The following is a 27,875-nucleotide window of genomic DNA, read 5'->3' as shown; positions in this document are numbered from 1 at the left end:
CAAGAGATGAGTTGGAATGAAAAGGAAAAAAAATAAGAAAAAGAGAACCGGATCACAGAAAGTCGGTGTCGCTTGGTGAAGGCTGCAAATGAAGGGACGTAATTCAATCAGGCGGGAAGCATTTATAATAAGCGTGAAGAAGGCGGGAGGGCCGACACGCGACGAATACGCGACGCTGGGATTGACAGGCGGGAGGGAGGGAGAGGAGAGAGGAGGGATGGAGGAGGAAGGAAGGGAAAGAGACGGTCAGTGGAGCACCAATTATTAAACTTTCACAAACAAGTTAGGAAGAGGGAGGAAATGGCTGAAAACAAACTGAGTGAGGCTGGCAGATGACTGGAGAGAGAGAGAGAGAGAGAGAGAGAGAGAGAGACTGGGCTGTGTGCCAGAGCAGAGGGGAGGAAAGGACCCGCGGAACCAAACGCCCAAACGGACTATTTGAAATGGTTATAGTGGTGTGATATGCTTGCGAAATCTCGAAGTTGGTTTGTGTCCATTTAGTATGTAGAAAAATATATTAGTATTTACGAAACAGTTCTACCTCGTCAATAAGTGTACGGTAATAAAACAAAAAAACACAGGAGGGTAGCCAGGGCGTGACGTCAGAGACACTGCGCAGCCCGGGATGCGCGAAGTCCAATAGCCTCTCTCTCTCTCTCTCTCTCTCTCTCTCTCTCTCTCTCTCTCACACAAATAAATGACAAAGAACATACACACCTCGTGGTTTGCAGCAGTCCGTGTTATGCAGAGGCGGGTGTTGGTCCCTGCTTTGGTGTTGAAACGAGCACGAGACAACGAAACACCATTTAAGTCACTGGTATACCTCCACAATTAATCTTGGTCCTTTACATTGGAGTTTAGAGTCAGCGCAACACTTACACTAATTCGCAGTAACAGAAACTCAAGGATGAATGACAGACACCTTCACGTCACCAGCCAACAGACACACATCCTGTCAACTTGAGGGGTGCCCGCGCAATGGGCAGAGAGGGTTACCAACTTGAAACAGCATTACCAGACTCTCCTACTCAGCACTTGTATTTTTCGGTTTCTGACCCACAGCTACTGCAAAATAGTATCCACCATGGTGACCAGGATCAAAAGGAGATCCTTAATTTTGATCCTGTCGGTGACAACCATAATAACAACTTGAAGGCGCCTGAGTCGGTACTGTTGGTATGTCGGAGCAGCGAGATATGACATGTAAACATTGCATCAGCTGAATACTTTTGCCAGACTTCGGGGGAGCTAGCGGGCATTATATTTTGTTCAAGAGGTGGGGAAGCGAGCGAAACGAGCACGCGGAGGTAGTGGAATGTTTTTGAAAAATAAGCCCTATTAGGGGGCTGTAGGCCCCCCTAGCCCCCAGAAAATACGGCCCTGTCTGTGGAGGATAAATGTGAAAAATAAACGTAAAAAATAAATAGCTGAGTTCAATGGGCGAGATTCCATTAACAGGTCAGTTGGGGTTGAGGAAATTTCAGATTATGGTAGAAATTCGATAGCTTCCCACTTTAATAATTTACTAACCTTAAGTTATCTATAATAATGAGTGGAAAGTCATGAATTTGTGATTTTTCATGAAAATACATTTTCTCTGCCTATTAGTAATAATTTCCAATGACAGCGGGAGGAAGAAGAGGAAGAGGGTTTTGATGGGAGAAGAGAAAGAGAGAGAGGCTTGTAAAGGAATTTGCAACTTAACAATGCTCCTTCCAATGGGAATATAATAATTATCTATAAATTACTATTGCAATAAAATTATATTTCAGGGATTACATGATTTAACATAATACTGTAAATATACAAAGGCCCTCCAAGACATTATTCTTCACCGTCCCCGTATCATCATCATCATCATCATCATCATCATCATCATCAACAACAACCAGGGTTGGAAAAATCATGACTTTTTTTTAAAAATCGATTTATTTGATTTAAATCGAAATTTTGTCCAATTCATTTTTTTTTTTTTTGCATTAATCCTTGTTTATTTCCACTGATTATTTGTTTCAGTCTAATGATGCCATTTTCTTGTATTAAACTTGGCTAATGTTAAATGAAACCATAGTTTAATATACATTACGCACGATGGTTTTTCACATAAAAATCATAAGTAGCCATAAAAACCACAAGTTGCCAACATGTCAATTTATATGTAGCCAAATTTGGATCATATTAATAAGAAATTAGACTTAATCATGTTACTTTGCATTAAATAGAATTAAGGTCATTAAACCTCATAATTACATTTATTGTTCTTATCAACAAAAAGACCTTACTTTCTTTTTTTATGCTTTTGAATATTTTTCTTGTAAGAGACGGCAATGATTCACTGGTACCTGACTTGCTACAGGACCACTACAGGACCACTACAGGACAAGCAGACTTGATACTTTTCCTCTGCAACTGGTACATCATCATTATCAGACTTTATACCAATTCATTTTTTCTTGTAGATACAACTGGTCATTCCTTTCCTGGTTTGTATTGTAATCACAAAATTACGGCAAATACCGCCTGACATGAGCCACTTGGAGTGTACCGAGCATTGCGAGAAGAGTCTTTGATGCAAACCTATTTGCCGGCCTTGTTTTCATGAGATTTATGCAAGAAAATCCTCTTTAACTGTTGCACTCGAGGGAGGAGAGAGAGAGAGAGAGAGAGAGAGAGAGAGAGAGAGAGAGAGAGAGATTTAAAAGGCAAACCCGTAATACAGAGAAATTCACAAACTATTCTATAACGAGAGAGGGATTTTACACCATCGATTCCAGAGCGGCCAAAGCGACCGACCAAAATTTTACCTATCAGACTAGACTAAACTACTCCTACGGAAGGAGGAATTTATAAATATTCTTCAGTAGTAGTAGTAATAGTTGTAGTAGTAATAGTTGTAGTAGTAGTAGTAGTAGTAGTTGACTTTTTTTACAGTAAAGGAAACAGCTCAAAGGCAATAAACAAAGAAATAAAAAAAATAAAAAACGTTACGCACTACTACTTAATAGGCAAACAGAAAAAGTGAATAGATGTTAAAAGTAAAAAAAAAAAAAAAATAAAAAAATAAACTGTAGTAGAAATAATATAAAACAAAAACAAAATCTGTATGAAGAAGAAGAAGAAGAAGAAGAAGAAGAAGAAGAAGAAGAAGAAAAAGAAGAAAGAAGAAGAAGGAGAAGAATAGTAGTAATAATAATAATAATAATAATAATAATAATAATAATAATACGTACACCTTTAGATCAAGTCAAAAATGTCCTAAAATGATCCCCACCCCACACCCGGCCAGGTCGAGCAACACACACACACATACACACACACGCGCGCGCGCAATATATATAGTTTAATATATTCCCCGGCGTGCTTAAAAAGTCTACAACGAGATACCATTAATTCAAGTTTCATGGGCTTCCGAAACTCATCACCACAAATTACCCCCGGAATCCATGGGCTCAGAACCGCTATAACAATTACCGTAAAACTTCCTCTCTGACACTCTCCCTCCATGCCCCCTTCCCTCCCCTTGCTTCCCCTTCCCTTATCCTCTCTCTCCCTGCCCGTCCGCCCACCCGTCACCTTCCCTCGCCGACCATCACTCATCCAAACGTCACCATTTAACAACTCCACCGATGGAACGGGGAATAAAAAGAGACAAAAAAGAGGGAGAGTTGGTGTGAGTTGTGTTGCGAGGGAAGACGACGGAGGCGTTTTGTTTTATTTAAGAAGCGCTGGTGAGGGAATCAGAAAATTAAACGGAGGGAGAGAAGAGATAAGGGAAAGAGAAGATAAGAGAAAGCGGAAAGAAGGTGAAAAATTAGTCTCACAAAAGGAAACAATAAAAAAACACCTGTACAATAGGGAGAGGTGTTGGAAGTTATGACGATTGTGTTTTGTTTCCATAAGCGTTGTCAGGAGGAGAAGACAGAGGAGGAAGGAAAGAGGTAAGAGAAAGAGGGAAGAAAACAAGTGAAAATAGCCAAGAAAGGGAACATAATAAAAAAGTGTAAGATAAGGAAAGGTGTGGATAGTTATGACAATTGAATTTTGTTCTCATAAGCATCGGTAGGAGGAGGGGCAGACAAAGGAGGAAGGAAAGAGGTAAGAGAAAGAGGGAGGAGAACTAGTAAAAATGGCCCACAAAAGGAACATAATAAAAAAAAAATAAGATAAGGAGAGATGTGAAAAGTTATGACAATTGTATTTTGTTCTCATAAGCATCGGCAGGAGGAGGGGCAGACAGGGGAGGAAGGAAAGAGGTAAGAGGAGGAGGGAAGGAGGGAGGGAGAGGAGAGAGAAAAAGGCCAAGCGAAGCATAGCATTCTAAAATTGAAATTAATCTGCACCGTAAGTGGCAAACTTGGTAGCCACACCTGGGCTCCCGGACAAGTTGTTCGCCCCAGAGGCAGCAGCAGCAGCCTAAATTAAGCCGCGCGTTCGAATCCCTCAACTTGGCTCTGGACTTGGCTTACTTTCCCCGGTGATGAGGCTGCACGCGCACAGGTGGCATCTCCGGGGATAATAAGCTGGCGGGGAAGCAGGTAACCCCGTCCACTCATCAAGGACAGGTAGACAGTAATGTGTAGTTTGCAGCTCGTAAATAGCATGCAGGCTACGCAGGAGGGATAAAGAATGTCCTATTGCTGCCCCCTTGCCCTGAACACCCCGAGAGATAGTGGACATTTAACTAGGCCCTCTCCACCCTTCCCGCGGCTCTCCTCAGCTTCCCTTTCCCGTCTCCATCCGTCCTTAGCATCCCTCTCTCCTCTCCACCCTTCCCGCACCTCTCTTCAGCTTCTCTCTCCTTCCCCCTCCCCTCTCCACCCTTCCCGCGGCTCTCCTCAGCTTACCTTTCCCCTCTCCATCCGTCCTCAGCATCCCCCTCCCCTCCCGTACCTCTTCAGTTTCCCTCCCCTTTCCCTTCCCCTCTCCTCCTTTCTCTATCATCCAAGGAGAGGAGTGAGCGGCTCGTAATTCCTGTGTTTCCTTGCTACCTTTTCCCTCCTCTCGCCGTCATCTCTCTCTCCCTCACACTTGAAACTGCACCTGAGAGAGAGAGAGAGAGAGAGAGAGAGAGAGAGAGAGAGAGAGAGAGAGAGAGATTATACTAGAAGAGACCAACATTCATTCCTGTCGTGTACGCGTATTAGGACGGTGCGTTTTCCGTTTCTCAGAGCATCATGCAAAGTTTTCGGGTTCAAGCATAAATAAGAAAGAAATGAAAAAGAATTTGTCGTTTGCCGTAAAGGAGAATTAAACTGCTGAAGACTGGAACACCTGAGGCCATTTTGTAGCTACTTGAGAGTCATGATGTTATTGTTTACTTCATTGCTTGTTTGTTTGTTTGTTTGTTTGTTTATTTATTGTTTGTGAGTTTAGAGGTGGGAGAAAAAGACTTAGAAGCTATTAATGTGTCACTCCAAAGACTATTTTTTTAGGTCATGCAAACACACACACACACACACACACACACACACACACACACACACACACACACACATACCAGTCTATCCACCCCAACAAACCCCACATACCACATATCACCCCACATACCCATTACACCTATCCACCTATCCCCCGCCCATACACCCATCATCCACCATCTACCATATCCACCCATCCACCCTTCTATCCTCCTCAACTCACATAACCACCCACCCGTCTCCTCACTACCCTATCCACCCACTTCTATACCCATCCACTCGCACCCCGCCTCAAAGAACAACCCATGCCCGCCCATACCAAACCCATCCCCACAGCTGTTGAACCACCTATCCACCTGTTATCGAGTGAAGAGCCTGTCTACACGTTCCTTCGCCAGCCAAGGGACGCAGCAGGAAGGGCGGAGGAGGAGAGACAGAAGGAGAGGAGGATTAACATATTGGAAACGGATACTCGGATTACCAAGTGCCCCTGACCTTCTATGACCTATTCTTTTTCCTCTTCTCTCACCTTTCTCCTCGATTTTGTTTTGTTCCTTTTTGGTCGCCTTTCCCTCTTCTCTCCTTCACGCCCTCTTCCTTAACCGTTTCCTCCCCTTTCGTCTATCCATACCCCATCGGCCAGTTTTACGTGGAAATACTATAGCGGCAATAACAGCCATTGGTAACGATCAAAACCTCTTGGGCTCTCACTACGATTGTTTCCCAAGGCCACAGAGAAGATTAGCCGGCTTTTCAAGGGTGATTTTTCCGTACGAGATGTAGGAGTCGTGTAAAACTATACCAAGGAACACTAAGCAGGCCATGAAAATCCCAGCTACTTCTACGAGAGGCTTTTCAAACAGTCATCCTGAGGTGCCGACACGCTTGTTAACAATACGAGGTTATGTTCCTTCCTCTATCCACCTCTTCCCTCTTATCGACACACACACACACACACACACACACACACACACACACACACTTGTTGCCGCTTGGGAATGCACTAAGACGCAGCATTTCCAGACCAGGACTTCCCAATGCTGGCTTTCACCTTGGCCCCTCATAACAACAACAACAACAACAACAACAACAACAAATGCCAATGATAGTGATAGCATGGAGTTCAATCCTTAGCAGCTACGGAGATTTATTTTCAATTTTATTTTGTGTAGCGTCATTACGACTATCAATAACACCCGTAACAACAGTAGTAGCAGTAGTAGCAGTAGTAGTAGTCGTAGTAGTAGTAGTAGTAGTAGTAGTAGTAGTAGTAGTAGTAGTAGTAGTAGTAGTAGTAGTAGCAGTAGTAGTAGTAGTATATAGTAGTAGTTGTAGTAGTATATAGTAGTAGTAGTAGTAGTAGTAGTAGTAGTAGTAGCAGTAGTAGTTTAAATAAGACTAAATATTATGATGAAAAAAGAATGATGACAATAATGATAATAATAATAATGATGATGATAGAAGTAAAAATTAACACTAAATATTCATGGTAAATCTTAATATATAAATTATAGCCCTTCATTACTCCTCCTTTACCTCCCTTAAGTAGCAGTTGTAGTAGTAGTAGTAGTAGCAGTAGGCGCAAAATTAGTGATTATTTGTATTATTTGATTTGATGTGGTTTTTATTTCCTTTGTGGGTAATTTTAAGTTGTTATCGGCGGTGCCATTAATCTTGGTGAGGCGGTGCTGGTGCGTGACTCCATCCATCTTTGGCGGGCAATAAGCCGCTCCACTCAGCAGGCACCCGCTTCACCACCCCCTACGACCCCTCTTACCACCACTAGCTGCCCCTCCTCCCCCCTCCTTCCTCCACCTGCTACCCCCCTACCACCCCCTTTTCTTTTACAACAGAGGAGACAGCTCAAGGGCACAAAAAAGGAAACAAAATAAAAAAAAAGCCCGCAACTTGCTGCTCCTAAAAAAAAAAAGAATCAAAAGAGGTAGCCAAAAGAGAGATCAATTTCGGGAGGAGAGGTGTCCTGATACCCTTGCTACCCCCCTACTTGCTGACTCACCTCACCCACCTACCTCTGCAGCCAACACCTTGCCTTCCCTCTCAGTATCACTATTAAGCTATCCACACTCGTCTTTTCCCCGCCACCTGCTATCCTTCCTACTCCCCCTGGCTACCCCCCTACTTGCTGACTCACCTCACCCACCTACCTCTGCAGCCAACACCTTCCCTTCCATACTCACTAACACAACTAGGTTATCCACAGTCATCCTTTACCCGCCACCTCCCACCTGGAACTAACCATTACCGCAACCACTATACGGAACATCTACTGTCACCCCCTACCATCACCAACGCCACTACCAATTCCGCCTTTACAATAACCATCACTGCCACCCCAATCATTGCCACTACTATCACGACCACCAGCCTCCTGCCTCCACCGCTCATCTCCACCCCAACGAAAATAACAATCAGCGGTGAGAGATGTGGAAAGAGAGAGAGAGAGAGAGAGAGAGAGAGAGAGAGAGAGAGAGAGAGAGAGAGAGAGAGAGAGAGAGAGAAGGGGAAAAATAAAATATATCCGTGATGAAAAAGTAAAAGGGAAAGGAGGAAAGGAAAAAAAAGGCAGAGAAGGGCCAAAAAAAAATAAAGTGAAAGGGAAGGAGAGAAATAAAAGCTGTCCGAGCGACGCGTCATCAAACTTTAGACTGACCTAATTAACTGATCAGAAGCAGGTGGTGTTGTGTACCTGAGCAGGGGAGGAGGAGGCGAAGAAAATGATGATGATGATGATGATGATGGTATCCTACAGCAGCAGTTAAGTAATTATTAGTTTCATATTCTTACGCACAATGTCAATCTTCCTCCCGAAATTGACCTCTCTTTTGGCCACTTCTCTCAACTCTTTTTATAGGACCAGTGATTTGAGGGCTTTTTTTCATTACTGTTTTCTTTTTTTTTTCTTGAGCTGTTTACTTAACCTGGTAGCTGCAGGGATCATGTTTCTTAAAGGCCCCTCTAAGACAGAAAAATGAGAAAAAAATCATCACACGCAAACCATTTCATAATATATATCAACGCATTTGTGATCAGTTTATGCATCATCTAGTTTGGGGGGTTTATATCATGACAAAAATGTGGCCCGTCGCTGGTACACGGTAAAGCCACAAATTTGGCCCGTCGCTGCTACCGGGTTAAGGAAAAAATAAATCAATGGGGACATACTCCGAAGGGGGGGAGGGGGGGGGGGGGCGTCTCGTGAACCAATGCCAACAGTCCTAAACAGAAATTTGATACGAACTGACTCACATCATTTTTTCCTTCACCTGACTAAGACAAAACACCGCCCCAGCCACACCTTTCGTACCCGGAATAATACAATACTGCTGTACTCTACCTGTGTGTTCGTTCCCGGGAGAGCTAATCAAGTCTCTCGCTCTCAGGTCTTAATATAAACATTCCAGCGCGGAGGTCCTCGTTCACCTGTGCCAAGACTCCCAGGAACCTGAACTCACCTGAATATGTAATTAGATACCTTTTGTCCCATGTAGGTGTTATTTCGAGGGTCATAAGATGGTAAGATTTAGACCCAAGTGGCTGAGAACAAAAACTTAGACGCCTGATTTCTTAAACTTCGCATCAGCCTTTATCAAGTATACTGTGGATGATCTGTCCTTTTTGTCCCGTTTCTCAAGGCGTGGTTGGTTGGTTTGTTGATTTTTTTTTATTACTTGAGGCGTTTTTAAGGTAGTAAGGGTATCAGGACACCTCTCTTCCCGAAACTGATATCTCTTTTTGGTCACTCTACTCTATTTAGGAACAGTAAGTAGCGGGCTTTTTTTATAATTATTGTTTCTTTCTTTTAAGCCCTTGCACTGTCTCCTCTGCTGTAAAAAAGATAAAAATAAATAAATAAAGTTTGTCAAGGGGCGAGTGGACTAAATAAGTACACGATGAATATTAATAGAAAAGTGAATGGTTAAACTCAAGAAAGGTAATTAATAGTAAAGATGGCTCATAAATAGGGTCCTTAGGTGGGTGATTAAAGTCAATATTCTTAAACGTAGCGGGGTCCTATTATTATTATTATTATTATTATTATTATTATTATTATTATTATTACTATTATTATTATTATTATTTCCCAAGGCTATAGCGAAGATTTACCGGGTTTTTATTGCTATTTTTCCCGTTCAGGATGTAGATACCGTGTTAGACTACCACCTACATCACAAAGCAGCTCATGAAAACCCCAACAAATTCTAGGAGACGCTTTTCGAACAAGCTTACAGAGGCGCCGATACGTTTTCAATACGGTTCTAAGGCTGGTAGTACAAGACACTTTCGCTTCTCACATCAACTATTTCTAAAGGTCAAAGAGGCGATCAATCGGGGTCTAATGAGTGTTTCTTTAGGTTCACGGTACAGAAGAAGGGTCAAACTACCACCAAGGTCATAAAACTACTCATGGAAATGTCCAAAACTCATACGAAAGCCTTGACAAATGTGTGTACTTGGGTGAGGAAATGTTTGGTAATACGGTTTTAAGAATCTGGTGGTTAGTTTTTTATACAAGATCATTTGTTTTGGGGGGCAAGTGGATGCAGTAAGCACATCATAAATAGTTAGGTAAAGGAGTGTCAGGGTCCCAGGTGAGCCAGGCAGGTGGGCAGGACACTAATGAGACCTTCGCGTGATTCTTCAAAAACTTCTGCTCCTCTTCGTGTTTTCTCTCGCGTCTCTTATCTCCTCTTCTCTCTTCCTTGCCTTACTCCTCTTCCTTTTCCGTTGCCTCACTCCTCTCCCCTCTTCCTTGCCTCACTCCTCTCCCGTCTTCCTTACCTCTGCTACCTGAAACATCTATCCTTCCTCTCTCTTCCCTCCAATCATCTCCGTTCTTCCCTTTATTATCTAACCTTCAAAACCTCCCCGTCTTCTCCCTCAGTCCCCGTTCCACCTTGTCCCTCTCTTACCCTTTCCTTTCTTTTCCCTTCTTCTTTCCTTAATCTTCATACTCTTATCCTCCTTCCTTTCTCCCTTAGTTCTCTCTCTTCTTCCGTCCCCTTTCCCTCCCCTTTCCTCCTTCCCGTCCTCCCCTCGGTCATGGCACCTCGCTTAGAGCTGCCCCTCACCTGCCCTCACCTGTCTGTCAGTCACTACTAAGCCGCGGTGGTGTTGGCGTCTAACCAGTGATCTTTCTCCTTAACGTTCATGTATAAGGTATTTCGTTGGTAAGATATCGCGGTTTTGTATTGCTGCGTGGGTTGTTATAATGATCAGAGCAATTGTGACCCCTAGTTATCTCTTTATTAAGACGAGCCATTGTTACTTTTATTCAGGGGCGTGTGTTGGTATCCTGCCATGGGTGGAGGGCGTCTAGTGGAGCGGCATGGGTGTGAGGACAAACAACCCACGCCACATGTCACTTCCAGCCCACGCCCCAGCCCACACCCACGCCAGTTCTCACCCCTCACCCTCCTCCTCGCCATGGCCGCCGCGTGGGGTGGGTAAATTAATAAGTAAATAAATGAATATATAAAAATAAGAATGAATAAACAAACAAAAAAATAAAGAAAAATAAAATAATTTGAAATCAACCAATCAATCACTCTCTATCTATCTACCATTTATCTATCTATCTGTGTATCTATCTATATATTTATCTACCTGTCCGTGGTATACCTGCTCACCTGTCATTCTCCTCCACCGTAACCCCTAATCTCTCCTCCCTCCCCCTCCCTCGTGGCCCCAGTGGGTGTGGAGGGGCTGGACTGCTTCAAGTGTGGCTCCGTCAACGGCTCGGATCCCTGGTGCGGCGACCCCTTCCACCACAACCACAGCGCCGCCTACCTCGCCTCGCCCTGCCTCGCCGGCTGGAAGAACCGACAGGGCGTCTTCCCCGCCTCCCACTGCGTCAAACTCTCGGGATACTTCTGTGAGCTGACGTGTGGGGTGGATGGGGGAGAGGGGGGTTGGTGTGTGTGTGTGTGTGTGTGTGTGTGTGTGTGTGTGTGTGTGTGTGTGTTTATCTATTTTTTTGTGTTCTCCATCTTTGACTCTACTTTTTTTCTTTGATCCCACCTAAAAAAGCCTTCCCCATTACCCCCTTCACCCTCCCTTCCCCCACCGTAACTTTTTCCCCTTTCTACCCTCCTTCAATACGTTCTTCTTACCCCCAACCATCATACTCCCTCCCCAATAAAAGTCTCCACAACTACCATTTCCACAGTTTTCCCTTAACATTCCCTTCAACTAAATAGAAAAAGCATCCCTCCAGCACCCTTTTCCAATAACCCTTTCTTATCAGAGCCATAGAATAGGAGACTTTGGCCCACCTCATTACAGGCGCCGTATCGTATCAGCATCAATCTGAGTTCGCGAGGTTCTTCTGGCGCCTGTGATGAAGCTGGCCAGACTCTTCTATTCTATGGCTCTCTTTCTTATCCCGTCACTTTCCTCCCCCTGGCCCTACAGACGAGACATCGGAGACCATGTATGTGAGGGGCTGCACCACTGACTCGGGGACACTCACGGTGGACACGGAGCTGGGCAGACAAAGCCACTGTGGGGTGTTCCGCTACGACGGCAGGTGAGGAGGGGAGAGGTGAAGCGAGGGGGTGAGGAAGGGACAGGTGAAGTGAAGGTGAGAGGAAAGGGCTGTTGGTAAGTGAAGAAATGAGGGAGGAATGAAGGGATGTAGGAATGGTCGGTGGGTGTGACTGAAAAATGGGAGGAAGTGAAAATATCCTTTGAACATCCTAGAAAAAATCATTATATAGAAGACGAATGGAAAGATGAAGGATAAAAGAATGAAGGGAAGTGAAGAAAGGAGGAAGGGATGAACAGATAAAGGAACAGATGGTGGGTGTGAATGGAGAACAGGAGGAAGTGAACAAAAAAATCGTTTGAAGATCCTAGAAACTAAAACATCTCACAGAAAATGAAAATAAAGGTAAGATATTAATGGGCTGGATAAAATAATGCAAGGAGGAGGAGAAAGAAGGAAGGGATGGACGGATTTAGGAATAGCTGGTTGGCGTGAATGAAAAATGAGAGAAAAAAGTCGCATCAATATCCAAGAAACTAAAACATCTTACAGAAAACGAAAATAAAGGTAAGATATTATTAGGCTGGATAAAAGAGTGCAGGCGAGAGGAGAAAGGAGGAAGGGATGGACGAATTTAGGAATAGCTGGTTGGTGTGAATGAAAAATGAGTGAAAAAAAGTCGCATCAATACGCAAGAAACTAAAACATCTTAAAGAAAACAAATGTAAGATAAGATACTAACACACAGCATCCACGAATTATAACCTTCTTACCCCTTTCCATTTTTCCACCTCCCTCACTTTCCTTACCTATCCCTACCTGAACTTTCACATTCCCTTTCACTTTTCCCTCCCTCTCCTCCCTCCCTCACAGGCTGGTGGTCGGCTGCGTGGAGGCGTGTAATGAATTCGATGGGTGCAACGCCTCCTCTCGCCTCTCTACCTCTCCTTACCTCCACCTCCTCCTCCTGCTCCTCCTCCTGCTGCATCTCTCCCTTCTCCTCCTGACGGTGCGAGATGACGGTGGCGCGGGTCTGTGAAGAGGGGAAAGTTCAACCCAAAGAATATATGAATGCAAAAAGTAAAAGTTGAGAAAAAAGTAACGACAGACTTTAAATAATGCCGAAAGACAAGGTAGATTCGTAGTTATAATGTTGAAAATTTAATGTAGGTTTCAATACGTGTTTCATTTAGCTATTTGTGTTTGTCAAGATCGTAGAGAAACAATTTAAATGTATGAAATATCTGAGTTCATTTTTTTTTTATATATATATTAATGTCTCTTAAATACAGTGATATGATATGCCAAACTTTTTTTTCGTATAATGGAGCGCTATATTTTTGTTCTTTTCATTATTATTTCTTTCTCTTGTTCTGGTTCTTGTCCTCGGCTTTTGGGGCTTTTTGTGAACGCTGATCAGCATTCCCGACGGCCCAGCGGCGAGGGGAAGGTGTTGCAGGAAGCGCTGACTCGGAGCACCTGGCCGCTAAATTACCGCTATCACTGTGTAGTCGATCCGCCGCTGCTTCCCTCTGCCGCCCGTCCCTGCCGCGATGAAAGGAGGAGGAGGAGGGCGATCTCTTGGCCTTACCAGACTCACTCACTCACTCACTCACTCACACACACTCACACTCTCTCTCTCTCTCTCTCTCTCTCTCTCTCTCTCTCTCTCTCTCTCTCTCTCTCTCTCTCTCTCTCTCTCTCTCTCTCTCTCTCTCTCGATACTTTTTTTTTCGTTCATGTTTGGTTGGAATGATGGTGAGGATGGTGGTAGTGGTGATAGTACGAGTTAGTAATGGTAGTGGTAGTAGTAGTGGTGGTGGTGGTGGTAGGATAGTGATGACAGCAGTGATCGTGGTGGTGGTGGTGGAGTTGATCATTTATTGCATATCAGTCTAAGAGGGCAGCTATAAGTAGATCTCGCTGCCTTTACATCGCTCCCTCCATAAGCATGTAGATGAGTCGCGGCCGACCATACTCTGCTTCCCTTCCTTGGCTTATGAGAGTCTGAGAATATGTGTGCACCGTAGCGTAAGGAGGCGACGAATTGATGATATATATTCGACTAACGATGATTTTTTTTGTTTGTTTTTGTTTTTTTGTTAGAAAGTCGTATGCTATTATTATCAGAAATTTCTCTTAACCCGGTAGCTGCAGGGATCATGTTTCTTAAAGGCCCCTCTAAGCGAGAAAAATGAGAAAAAAACATCACTCACACAAACCATTTCATAATATATATCAACGCATTTGTGATCAGTTTATGCATCATCTATTTTAGGGGGTTTATATCATGGCAAAAATTTGGCCCGTCGCTGCTACCGGGTTAACTTACCTGTGCACCATCCAACACTTATTCTGACTGCAGGAGAACCTACTAAAATTTGTTTCATATGTCAAAAAGTGATAGATAAGTAATTGTTGATAATACCTCCAAGTAAAAACAAATACAAGGCAGTTTATTAATTGCAAACCTCGGCCACTTTTTTGGATTATTTTTAGGAGCAGCGAGTAGCGGGCTTTTTTTTTTTATTATTGTTTCCTTTTTGTGTGTGCCCTTGAGCTGTCTCCTTTTCTGTAAAAAAGGTGGTTTAGCATTTCATATATACTTACAGGGACTAATGTTAATGAGACTATTGAAATACAAGTCCTGGAAGGGTAAAGTAAATAAGACGAGAGATAGGATAGTTATGCTCCACCCAGTCAGGCGCTCTCGTTGTCAGTCAGTCAGTCAGTCAGTCAGTCAGTCAGTCAGTCAGTCAGTCAGTTAGTCAGTTTCTCCAGTCTTAGCATCAGTCTCCAATATCATATCCAGAACAGCATTTTCATACGAGAGAAAGGGAGAGGAGGAAAGGGAGGGAGAGAGAGGGAGGGAAGGAAGGAGAATGAGGGAAGCAGGATGAGGGAGGGAAAGGGAGGGATGGAGGGGGAGTGGAGGAAGTTCTCTCTATATTGCTTACATTATCACACAGCAGACTCGACCTTGGTTCACGCTTTGCCGCCTCGGTGAAGACGCCACACACACACCGGACACCCACACCCACACCCACCTACAGACACATCCACTCAACACATGACACGCGCAAACCCACCCACCACATCCATAACCACCAACGTGACACCCACCACCCACACCCAACCACGTGCCACCCGCCTGCAGACACATCCACCAGACAATCACACCTACCCGCTTGCAGACACATCCACCCGCCTGCAGACACATCCACCTGCGTACCACTTCTCTCACCCAAATTACATCCACCTCACTAAGCTTTATATCCACACACACCCGTCACATGTTCATCCACGAGCTTTTATTTCCATCCACTACATCCACTGCATCCACCCACGGGCATTTATTGCAATCCGGATCACTCCCACCACCCATACAGGATCATCGCAGCCTCTATATTGATCCTGCTCCCACCCAATTGCATGTTACTGTATACATAGTTACGCATACGCTATCTATACACCCAGAGGAATTTACTCTCGTCTATGTCCATGCATCCCCCTTTTTTTTTCGTTCATAATGCACATAATACAGCAATGATCAAGTCTGCCATTAAAGCTGAAGACGAAACTTTTATTTTTTGCAGTAAATGAAGCACCTCAAGGGCAGAAATAAAATAATGAGAAAAAACACGCTGAATGCTGCTCCTGTAAAAAAGAGTTTAGGAGAGTGGGCGAAAGAGAGGTCAATTTCGAAGCATCTGCAGCATACCAAACATGAGATTCTCCCCACGAGAAATATTCTGGTTCAAAAAGTCTCCGATTGATTAGACTTCTTCATTCCTTCATTTCACTTTTTTCCATTCACGAAGCTTCACAAATATAAATGATCCTCGTTCCATAAAGTCAACTATTTACACTATTCTTTCACTATTTGTTCTATTTATATTGCTCTATTTATATCTCCACTATTTATATTTACAGTACTGATACAGCGCTTAACAGCCTCTCAAATCAAGTGTGTCAGGTCTTTTAAACGAACACAAAGGAACGTACAAAATCCCTTTAAAACATTCGCAACTTGCAGAGACGAATAAATGCCAGAAAGAAACAAACAGGTGAATGAAAATACCAATGTCATACAGAAGTTGATATATTTACACAGATGAGGATAACACACACACACACACACACACACACACACACACACACACCTTGGAGGACATGCTAGTACAGAGAAACACATGCGGACCAAACAGCGGCACACCAATAGAAGGTCGCTATAGATTGAGACAAAAGTTGTATTCTCTCCACCGCTAAACAGCTTAAGGGGCAGGTGAGGTACAGAAGGTTACAGCAATGCCTCAGAAGCTTCATCAGTCATACGGCCTTCGACAGCAGCGTGAGTGAAAACCGTGTGTCAACCTGTACCATACAAGTCGGAAATTTCCCTTACCGGACTAGGCAGTATAAGGTAGCCTATTTACGAGCCCTGCCAGGATACAAGAATGCCACTCTATATTACAAGTGGCAACCGGTGGACGATGAAAGAGACCCTAAAGAGAAATGAGTAACAGTATCGTAGTTCCACTCAACCACTTAAGAATATTCGAGTAAGGGAATCAGACGCACATTTGGAAGATGATGAGGTACACAGCTTTAGAAGATTTAGAAGATTTAGAAGTTGAGAATATTCGAGTAAGGGGATCAGGCCTACATGTGAAGATGATGAGGTACACAGCATAAGGAGAGAGCTTTAGAAGATTTAGGAGATTTAGAAGTTCAGAATATTCGAGTAAGGGGATCACGCCTACATGTGAAGATGATGAGCTACACAGCATAAGGAGAGAGCTTTAGAAGATTTAGGAGATTTAGAAGTTCAGAATATTCATGTGATGATGATGAGGTACACAGCATAAGGAGAGAGCTTTAGAAGATTTATAAGATTTAGAAGTTGAGAATATTCGAGTAAGGGGATCAGGCCTCCATGTGATGATGATGAGCTACACAGCATAAGGAGAGAGCTTTAGAAGATTTAGAAGATTTAGAAGTTGAGAATATTCGAGTAAGGGGATCAGGCCTACATGTGAAGATGATGAGGTACACAGCATAAGGAGAGAGCTTTAGAAGATTTATAAGATTTAGAAGTTCAGAAGATTCGAGTAAGGGGATCAGGCCTACATGTGAAGATGATGAGGTACACAGCATAAGGAGAGAGCTTTAGAAGATTTAGGAGATTTAGAAGTTCAGAATATTCGAGTAAGGGGATCAGGCCTACATGTGAAGATGATGAGGTACACAGCATAAGGAGAGAGCTAAAATGAGTGTTATTTGAGTACAGACCTGGACAAAGTTGCCAGATTGTCTTACTCAGCCTCTTATATTTACCGACTTCCGACCCAAAACTGTCTCGTGGACCCCAATAAGGAGATTCACTTAAAATTATCGTTAAAATAGTTAATTCCTGCTGTTTCTTGGCAAGAGTTAGGCGTCAGAAACCGGTAAATACTATTCTCTGAGTACGGCAATCTGGCAACGGTGACAGACCATGAAAATAAGTCGTTGGAAACCAGAGGAATAAGAATAACAAAAAGTTGGAAGCTCCTGTTATGTAGTTATCGAAGGTACTGTGTTGGGATGTACAAAACCGTAGAGTTATATGAGTCTGAGCTAAATGTTTCAACGACTCTATAGATATGCCACGAAAATGTCGTATATTAGTGTGTTTTTAGAAGGGTCATAACAGCGACCGCCACCACCACAGCACACGGCCACCCTCTCCACCTCGACGCATCTGGAAGGACAGGGCAGGGAACACGAGTTAGAGATTGAAGATATTGTGAAAAGAATCTATGTCACACCAGAGTAGAATTGTGTAATAACTGCATTATAGGGATGCCTCTGTTAAGGAAATATATCAGGACACCTCTCCTCCCGAAATTGACCTCTCCTTTTGGCCACTCCTTTGACTTCTATTCAGGAGCAATAAGTAGCGGGCTATTTTTTTTTTTTTCTTTACGCCCTTTGCTGTAAAAAAAAAAGTGGAGACTATGAATGGAAAAAATCTACGTACATGTTAAGAGACAAATGAAGACTGATTATATAATTATTTACACAGCCGTACTACTCTTGCAGTTTGCCCCCCCCCCCCCACCCACCCCACCCCACACACACACACACACACACACACACCTGCACCACTGGCCGCCCCCGCCTGGACCCGCGCGCCCCGGCCAAACAGCGTGACATTTGCAGCCCGGAGGTGCGTGCTGCCGAGGGTGGCGACGCAGGACACGGTCACCACCCCGCCGCGAAGCAGGCCGCGGCTCAGGGGAAGGTGCAGGCCGAGGCTCTTCCCGTCAGCGTGTTCCAGGAGGTGACGCTGGGGGAGGGGGGGAGGGAGGAGGATGGACAGGGCGTGAGAGGTAAGAGAAGCAGAAGGAGAATGAGGATTATGGACAGAGAGGAGGCAAGGGGAGGGAGAAGGATGGTTTGAGAGTGAGAGAAAATGAGGCAGAAGAAAAACGAGGAAGGGGAATATTGACAGCGTGGAGGCAAGAGGAGTGGGAGGAAAGGGACGCAGAGGGAGAATGAGAGAGAGGATTATGGACAGAGAGGAGGCAAGAGGAGGAGAAGGACGGTTAGAGTGAGAGAAAAAGGGGGAAGAAGAAGAACAAGGAAGAGGAATATGGAGAGCGTGGAGGCAAGAGGAGGAGGAGGATGGGCAGAGTGGGAGGAAAGGGAGGCAGAAAAAGAAAAAAAGGAGAGGCAAAGTGTGAGGGGAAGAAGAGGTGAGGGGAAAGGGCGGGGGTAAAAGGAAAAAAAAAAAAAGACGGAAAGGAATATGGAGAGAATGGAGGCAAGGTGCAGGAGGAGGAGGAGGGGAAGGAGGATGGACGGAGAGTGAGATGGAAACCAGTATTATATCAATATTCATTTACGAGCTTTGCAACAGAGCGTAAATGCAGACTTGTGTAGCTAAAACGCTTTGGGCAGAAGGGGTGCAGGGCAGGGCAGGGGAGGAAGGCCAAGGAGAAGAGTATGGAGTGAGTAAGAGGAAAATTATTGTGACTTAATATCTAGTGACATCTATCTTTGCACCTGCAGATAGCAAACTAATACTTGGTGTAGGTAAGCCCTTTATATTTGGCATTACTCATTATTTATTAAGGAACTATTACGAAACATGAAGACCTTTAGTAACGGATTCAAGAAAATTACACGATTCCAATCATAATATATCACAAGTCTACGCAGTTTAGAAGAATATAAAGTGAAAAGTTAAGTTATGAAAGGCGACCCACCATTAAAATATATATAATTACATGTTATGGCAGCTTTAGTCTAGCAGGCTCTTCCGAACATACATTTATATTTTCTTGTATGTATAGGAGCAGCGTTTAGCGGACTTTATTTTATTTTATTAATTTATCTCTCTCTCTATCTCTCTATCTATCTATCTATCTATTTATTTATTTATTTTATTTTATTTTATTTTATTTATTTATTTATTTATTTATTTTATTTTTATTTTTTTTTATTTTTTTTTGCCAATGAGCTGCTTCCTTTAGTGTAAAATTTCACGTATACATTTAAGCTTCGAAACTTTATCGTAAGAGAAGGGGAACACGATCAAGTCTACCCAGTATATCATCAACGGTGGGCAGAGGTCAAATTAGTACACCTGAGCGGCCTACCTGGTCAGCTGCACGGCCGTTGATGGTCCAGGTGAGGGCGGGGGTGTACTGGGTGTTGCCGGAGGAGCAGTTGAGGAACACCTCGTCCCCGGGGGTGTAGTGCTGCTTCAACCCCTCCACCCGGGGCTCCCTCAGGGCCTCCGCTTGGGGAAGGAGACGGTAATGGCGTGAGAGAACATAAGAACATAAGAACGTAAGGAGTTTGCAAGAGGATGGAGGATGAGATGGAGTGAGGATGAAGGAGTGGCAGTGAATTGTAAATGAGGGAAGGGTGGAGGCGAGGGCGAGATGGAGTGAGGTGGAAAGTGTTAGCTTGCTGGTATACTTTTACTAATAATCAAGAATACAGTTTACATATATGCCATACAGAATAGACAGATTACCTCCCTGTTTGCCTACTTCTCCCTCCCTCCTTGTCTATCTCTCCCTTCTTTCTTTCCCTGTCTGCCTACAAATCCCTCCCTTCTTCCCTCCCTCCCTGTCTATCTCTCCCTTCTTCCCTCCCTATCTGCCTACAACTCCTTCCCTTCTTCCCTCCCTCCCTGTCTATCTCTCCCTTCTCCCCTCCCTATCTGCCTACATCTCCCTCCTTCCCTCCCTCCCTCCCCGCCGCGAAGTCCACTCACAGAAGACGGTGAGGTGGCCCTGCCTCGCCTCCCGGTGGAACGTCGGGTGCTCGCCGATCACCTCGCACGCGTAGAGCCCCGAGGAGCGCCGCGTCACGCCCGTCAGCACCACCTCGCGCTCCGACGACTGCCAGCACTGCCACGCCGCGGGGGGAGGGGGGGGGGAGGGAGAGAAGGAAGGTAAGCATGTGGGAAAGGGAAAGGAGGAAGGGAGTGGGGAGAATGGGGAGAAGGAAGGAAGGAAAGTGGAAGAGGGGGGAAAGAAGGAAGGAAGGAAGGAAAGAAGAAAGACACGAGGAAAACAAAGGAAGGAAGGAAGGAAGGAAAGAAGGAAGACAGACACGAGGAAAACGAAGGAAGGAAGGAAGGAAAGAAGGAAAGAAGACAGACACGAGGAAAACAAGAGAATGGAGTGTGAGAAGGGAAAAGTGGAGGAGGAGGAGGAGGAGGAGGAGGAGGAGTGGAGGAGTGCCATCAGGAGGGAACATGAGAGGAGGAGGGTGGAAGAAAGGTGCCAGAGGAAGGTTTAAAGCGTAAGGGAGGGATGGGAGGAGGGAAGGGGAGAAGGGAGAGGGAGGGAGCAGATAGTAGGAGCGTGGAAGTAGAGGACGAAAGAAGGAGGTGCCAGCAGTAGGGGAGGGAAGGGAGGAAGGGAGGAGGAGGGAAGGGTAGGAGAGAAGAAGGAGGAGGAGGAAGGGTAGGAAAGGAGGAGAAAGGAGGGTAGGAGAGAAGGAGGAGGAGGAGGGAGGGAAAAAAAGGAGGAAGGAGGGTTGGAGAGAAGCAGGAGGAAGGGTAGGAAATGAGGAGGAGGAGGAGGGAGGGAAAGAAAAGAGGAGGAAGAAGGAGGAGGAGGAGGGTAAGAAAGAGGAGGGAGAGGGGGAAGAAGGAACAGCTTAATCTTTCCACGAGGCAGTGAAATGAAATACAAGGAAATTTACAACACCACTTTGAAGCAAATCGAAAAAAAGGAGAAAAAAAACACGAGGTAAACACTTATGGAAAGAATTAAAGTGAAACAATGTAATTAAGCTCGTGATGGGCGTGAATGTTTTGTTGACGGCCGGTAATTAACACCAGGCTGCCAGCGTTGCCAGATTATCGTATTCACCACATCGTCTTTATTACTTTTAAGCCTCAAACTCTCGTACCTACACAAATAACGTTAAAAAATTGAAGTTAGCTTTAAAACATCTATTTATTGATGTTTGTTTGTTTGTTTTTGCATTCGTTATTGGTCAGAAACTACGAAAATGCGATGAGTACGATAATTTAGCAACGCTGCACCCGGCCCCACACGGTCCCCCCTTTGAGGCATTAACAACAGGTGCTCGCGATGCTCACCTGTTGTACGGATGCAGGTTAACACTAAACAGGTAAATTCAAGACACCTCTCCACCCGAAACTGACCTCCCTTCTAGCCTCTATTCTTTTCTTTTGACGGAGCAGGGACAGGAGGAAAGGAGGAGGAGTATAGGAAGGAAGGAAAGCGTGTGGAAAAGATGGAGAGAGGATGGAAAGGTAGGGAAGGATGCCGAGAAGGAGGAAGGGATAGGTAGAGGGAGAAGGAAGGAGAGCATGTGGAAAGGGACGGGAGGAAAGGAGGAAAAGGAGTAGGAAGGAAGGAAAACGTGTGGAAAAGGGAAAGAGGTCGAGCTGATGGAGAGAGGATGGGAAGGTAGGGAAGGAGGCGGGAAAAGAGGAAGGGATGGGAAGAGGAAGAAGGAAGGAGAGCATAGGAAGGGACGGGAGGAATAAAGGAAAGCGTGTAGGAAGGAAAAGAAGGTCAAGAGAGAAAAAGAATGGAGAGATAAGAAAGTAGGGGAAAAGAAGGAAGGGATAGGTAGAGGGAGAAGGAAGGAGAGAACGTGGGAAGGGACGGGAGGAAAGGAGGAAAAGGAGTAGGAAGGAAGGAAAGCGTGTAGGAAGGAAAACAGGGAAGGGAGGACGGAGAACAAGGATGAAGAGGTAAAGAAGGAGGCGAGAAACTAGGCAGAAAAGGAGGGAGAAGAAAGGTAAGCATGGATGGGACGGGAGGAAGGAAGGAAAGCGTTTAGGAAGGAAAATAAGGAAGGGAGGATGAAGAGGTAAGGAAGGAGGCGAGAAAGTAAGCGGAAAAGGAAGAGGGAGAAGAAAGGAAAGCATGGACACACACACACACACACACACACACACACACACACACACACACTAACAAACAAACACACACACACACACTTGTTTAACCAGTCCTAACCGTCCCATAACCCTGCCATGGCCACCCCTCCTTCATCGCCTAATCTCAACACACTTCACTTCAACTCACGTCCACGGCGACTCCCTCCACCTGTCGGACGTTAGCGCTGGGGCAGTGGTGGTCGTCGGGGCGCGAGAGGCCGGGCTGGTGGCGGTAAAACTCGAGGCCGTCCTTGTACCACTTGAGGGTGTAGAGCGAGGAGCCAGACGCGTCCTCGTAGTCGCAGTGGAGACGCAGCATGTCCCCCTCCAAGGCTACGGACGGGACCCTCACCTCCTTGATCCGTACCTTCACGTCGCCCCCTGCGGTAAGGTGTGGTAAGGAGGATGTTGTATGTACCTACCCCTCTCCCTCGCTCCCTCCCTCTGTCTCCCTCTGTACGGCATGCAGGATAGTGAGGTAAGGCATACACGGTCGGTATTATAAGACACTTTCGCTCCTCACATCAGCTATTTCTAAAGGCCATAGAGGGGGTCAGTCGGGTTCTAATGAGTGTTTCTTTAGGTTCATGGTACAGAAGAAGGGTTAAACTACCACCAGAGTCATAAAACTACTACTGGAAATGCCCACAACTACCATGAAAGCCTTGTCAAATACGTGTTCTTGGGCAGCGAAATGTCTTATAATACGGCCCTGTGTTGGCTAATGAGGAGCTTTAGTCTTGTTATTGTGCTGCTCACGAGAGAAGCGAATCGGAGAGGCAGAGAAACATACACTAAGGTTTTCATGCTATGTTGTGTGCGTCAGAAGTAACATCTAACAACTGCGACATTTAACTGCTGGGACAAGAATCACACACTCAAAACACACACACACACACACACACACACACACACACACACACACACACACACACACACACACACACTATAAAGGGGACGAAATGGAAAACAAAAACAAATTATAAACAAGAGAGAAACGTGAACAAGACAAGAAAGAAGAAACTGGTATATAGGATAAGCATAATTTATACACGCTAAATAAATAGATAAAAATATATACAGCCCTGAAGTGGAAAAAAAAACTTATAATCCACACAGAGATTTCGCACTTTTCGCCTTTCATATCCCTCGTAATGGAGCTTCGTCATTCCCTTGATCCGCCGGCGTCTAGTTATGATCCGAGTCACAGCTTCGCCCGGAGATCGCGAGGACAAAGTTAAGGAAGTTGGCGAGAAAGTTAGCAAACGAATCTCGAGGCATCTTCCAGCTTTAATTAATCAGCATGCGACGCGCGCGACACCCTGACCGTGAGAGGGAGACGTGACGCTAAAGGAGAAAGTAAAAGTAAAGGTCGTGAGGAAAAAGAGTTAGTGTGTTTTAAGATAATATAGTCGCGAGGAAAAAGACAGCGGCTAAAAGTTCCTTAGGCGCCGGAGTTAAGAAATCTGCATTCATTTCCGACACGGCCATGCAGGAGCAGACTATTAAGACGAAATTAATAAGAAAAAAGAATAACAAAAATAAATAATCAATCTTCAAAGCTGAAAAAAGGTTAGATTGAAAAAATATGCTATAGAGTCCAATAACCTGCATTCATTTCCGACACGGCCATGCAGAACCAGACTATTAAAACGAAATTAATAAGGAAAAAACGGATTACAGAAATAAATAATCAATCTTCGAAGCTGAAAAAAAGGTTAGATTGAAAAAGATATTCTATAGAGTCCAATAATCTGCATATACTTCCATGGCAGGGTGACAGTCAATATAAGATTTCAAAATAAAGTTGTCATTTTAAACAGCTGCTTCCTGATGCTGAAAGAACTATAAGGAACATGATCTCCGCTTTTGTTATCAGGGAAAGATGGAGGACGAGTTAACGGAAGAATGAGGAATAAGGGAAAAATGATATGAGGGAAAAATGGAGGAGGGGGAAAGAGAAGTGGAGAGAAGATGAGAGAAGAGGGGGAAAGAGAGGTGGAGAGAAGATGAGAGAGGAGGGGGAAAGAGAGATGGAGAGAAGATGAGAGAGGGGGAAAGAGAGATGGAGATACTATGAGATGAGGGGGAAAGATAGATGGAGAGAAGATGAGAGAGGAGGGGGAAAGAGAGGTGGAGAGAAGATGAGAGGAGGGGGAAAGAGAGATGGAGAGAAGATGAGAGAGGAGGGGGAAAGAGAGGTGGAGAGAAGATGAGAGAGGAGGGGGAAAGAGAGGTGGAGAGAAGATGAGAGAGGGGGAAAGAGAGATGGAGAGAAGATGAGAGATGGGGAAAGAGAGATGGATAGAAGATGATAGATGAGGGGAAAGAGGTGGAGAGAAGATGAGAGAGGAGGGGAAAGAGAGGTGGAGAGAGAAGATGAGAGAGGGGGAAAGAGAGATGGAGAGAAGATGAGAGAGGGGGAAAGAGAGATGGAGAGAAGATGAGAGAGGAGGGGGAAAGAGAGGTGGAGAGAAAATGAGAGAGGGGGAAAGAGAGGTGGAGAGAAGATGAGAGAGGAGGGGGAAAGAGAGATGGAGAGAAGATGAGAGAGGAGGGGGAAAGAGAGATGAAGAGAAGATGAGAGAGAAAAGGGAGGCGATACAGTAACAGGGAGAAATATAAATAATGATAAGATGGTCTAAATAAAAAAATAATAAGGGGGAAGTGCATCTACTAACATCAAGAGCAAAAAACTATCTATTTTATTTAGTTAATCAGGAATATTTTCAGAACTTTTAACTTTACGTGGACCAGAGAGAGCGAGTGTGTGAAGTGGGAAAAAAAAGTAAAAAAAAATATTTCCTATCACGGGAAGACTTTCATTTGGCGGCACGAGGCGGAAAGTTAATCAAGTGTCCCTTTGGATGGAGGAAAGCGCGGGGTTAAAGTGCAATCAGAGCGGCGAGAGGGAGAGTTCCGGGAAGCCAGTGGAGTGCTTGAGAGGAATTAAATTTATGTTCCTATCTTACGACGCGCGACAACCGATAGCAATGAGGGCACGCGATTGGACCTTAGGCGGAGGGTTGAGGGGAGGGGAGGGCTGTGGCGAGTTGGGATACAGATGATACATGAGGCGGGGTGGGTGGGAGGGTGGGGGAAGAGAGAGAGAGAGAGAGAGAGAGAGAGAGAGAGAGAGAGAGAGAGAGAGAGAGAGAGAGAGAGAGAGAGAGAGAGAGAGAGAGAGAGAGAACACACACACACACACACACACACACACACACACACACACACACACACACACACACACACACACATAAACAAACAAACAAACACAAACAAAAAGAAAACAGACAAAGAAAGACAAAAGTTGAGAAAACGTACAAGCGGAAAACAAAGAATAGACAAGACAATACACACACGCACGCACGCACGCACACGCAAGCTAAAAAAAAAAAAAGCAAAATGATAAAACGAAAAGATAAGAAAACAGAGACAAAGAAGTGAAAAGAGAAACAAGCAGGGAAAAAAAACAGAAAAAAACAGGAACGCAGCCACAATAGAACAGGAGCATAACCACATCAGGAGACAGACAGAGATAGACAGACAGACAGACAGACATGCATCACCACACAGCACACACAGCCTCACCTGACACACTGAGCAGCACCGTCAGCACCAACAGGAGTCTGACCACATCCCTCACGCAGCTCCCTTCCATGACTCCTCCTCCTCCTCCTCCTCCTCCTCCTCCTTCTCCTCCGCTCCTCACCCCTCGCTCCAATACCAGTCCTTCCTCTCCGCCCGTCTTTTAGGAGTCGTTATTTCTCTCCCTGTTATTACCGTTTCCCCTCCCAGTTTGTGTGTAATTATTTTCCTGAACTTTATCTTTATCTTTTATTTGTGTCCTTTTGTTTTATCAAGCTTATATTTACTACTCTTCCTTGGTTTATAGTGTGTAATATCTGCCCCTCTTCCCCTTTCTTTCTTTCCTCTTCTCTTGTTTTCTATCTTTATCTCTGTCCTTGTTTCACCAGTTTATATTAATTAATCTTCCTCTTGTGTGTTTTTTCGTGTAATATCTGCTTCTCTTCCTTCTTCCTTTTTTCGTGTAATATCTGCTTCTCTTCCTTCTTCCTTTTGTCCCTTTGTTAGTTTGTGTTTTCCCGTTCGCTTCTCACTTTTCCTGCCAATCCACGGAGGCAAAAGTTTAGGTGGTCATCCTCCCTTGGTCAGCGGTACTCCAGCGACCGTTCGTCCACCAATTAGCACGAGGCACAGGTCAGCAGCCGCGTCGTGATTTGGCGGAGGGAGAGCGAGAGAGCGAGAGGGAGACAGGAGGAAAGGAGAGGAAAAGGGCCGAGGAGGGAGGAGGAAGGAGGAAGGAAAGGCCGCGAATTGGTCTCTGAATTGCAGTGATTAAATAACAGTAAATTGCTGCTCCTCTTCGTGTCCTGCGAGGAAAGGCGGCGGCGGCGGGTTAAGTAAACGTCTGATTCATCCTCGGCTATTTACGGTCTACAAATAACTGGTTCAAATAAATGTTCTCCTTGCAATAACCGGTTTAAATAAATGTCCCGTCTACTTCATAATTTTCGGTCAACAAATAAGAACATAAGAACATAAGAACATAGGGAAACTGCAAGAGGCCGGGTGGCCTACACAGGGCAGCTCCAGAATCCCCCCCACTACTTACGATGTGTGAGGTGTAGTTTCAGGGGTTACAGGTAGAGGCTTGATCCTCGTTTACCTTCGGTACGGGCGTACGCTCCAGTACCGTCTCCTTACTGCACCCACACCTCACTGCCACCTGTCATCCTCGTCCATGTAGCTATCCAGTCTACTCTTAAAACAAGCTATCGTCCCTGCACTAACTATGTGATTGCTGAGTCTATTCCATTCCCCCACCACCCTATTACTAAACCAATGCTTGCCTATATCTCTCCTAAATCTATACTTTTCCAATTTAAATCCATTACTGCGTGTTCTATCCTGCTGGCTAATTCTCAGTACTTTATTATATCGCCTTTGTTGTAACCCTTGACCCATTTGAATACTTCTATCAGATCTCCCCGCACTCTTCGTCTTTCTAGTGAATGTAAGTAAATAACTGGTTCAAATAAATGTTCGATCAACCTCATGATTTTTTCCTTGCAATAACCGGTTTAAATAAATGTCCCTAGTACTTCATAATTTTCGGTCCACAAATAACTGGTTCAAATAAATGTTCGATGTACCTCATGATTCACTTACCTATCACTATTATTACTTTCTTTCACCTCTCACACCTTTATCGTCACTACCTTCACTATCATCTCTCGTCCTGGTTTAAATAAATGATGTACTTTACAATTTTCGCCTTGCAAAGACTGCTTTAAACATATGAGCCATCTACTTCATTTTTTTTTCTTTGCAATAACAGGTTAAAATATGAACTTTATCTACTTTGTTGTTTTCTCTTTGCAATAACTGGCTTAAATAAGAGTCGCATCTACCTAATAATTTTCTCTTTGCAATAACTGGTTTACATGAGAACTCCATCTACTGCATAATTTTCTCTTTGCAATTACTGGTTTACATGAGGACT

At 44.5% G+C, this 27,875-nt stretch overlaps 2 protein-coding genes across 2 annotated transcripts; one reads left to right on the top strand and one right to left on the bottom strand.

Moving 5' to 3' along the window:
- Positions 1 to 10,524: 10,524 nt before the first annotated feature.
- LOC126984123 (uncharacterized) lies at positions 10,525 to 15,189 on the top strand. Its single transcript, XM_050837508.1, has 5 exons — positions 10,525 to 10,606; positions 10,715 to 10,878; positions 11,128 to 11,310; positions 11,850 to 11,964; positions 15,117 to 15,189. The coding sequence occupies exons 1-5, from the start codon at positions 10,587 to 10,589 to the stop codon at positions 15,187 to 15,189; spliced, it is 555 nt and encodes a 184-aa protein (XP_050693465.1). The 5' UTR covers positions 10,525 to 10,586.
- Positions 15,190 to 17,542: 2,353 nt separating this feature from the next.
- On the bottom strand, positions 17,543 to 26,391 carry LOC126984247 (uncharacterized). Its single transcript, XM_050837822.1, has 6 exons — positions 25,940 to 26,391; positions 22,497 to 22,729; positions 20,195 to 20,330; positions 19,569 to 19,711; positions 18,064 to 18,253; positions 17,543 to 17,665 (listed from the first exon to the last, which is right to left on the bottom strand). Exons 1-6 carry the CDS (start codon positions 26,007 to 26,009, stop codon positions 17,589 to 17,591), a joined length of 849 nt encoding a protein of 282 aa, XP_050693779.1. The 5' UTR covers positions 26,010 to 26,391; the 3' UTR covers positions 17,543 to 17,588.
- Positions 26,392 to 27,875: the final 1,484 nt, after the last annotated feature.

Source organism: Eriocheir sinensis, chromosome 56 (assembly GCF_024679095.1).
Source record: "Eriocheir sinensis breed Jianghai 21 chromosome 56, ASM2467909v1, whole genome shotgun sequence".
NCBI classification, from domain to species: domain Eukaryota; kingdom Metazoa; phylum Arthropoda; class Malacostraca; order Decapoda; family Varunidae; genus Eriocheir; species Eriocheir sinensis.
Note: the sequence above shows the minus strand (reverse complement) of the source record. Positions and strands in the feature narration are given on the sequence as shown.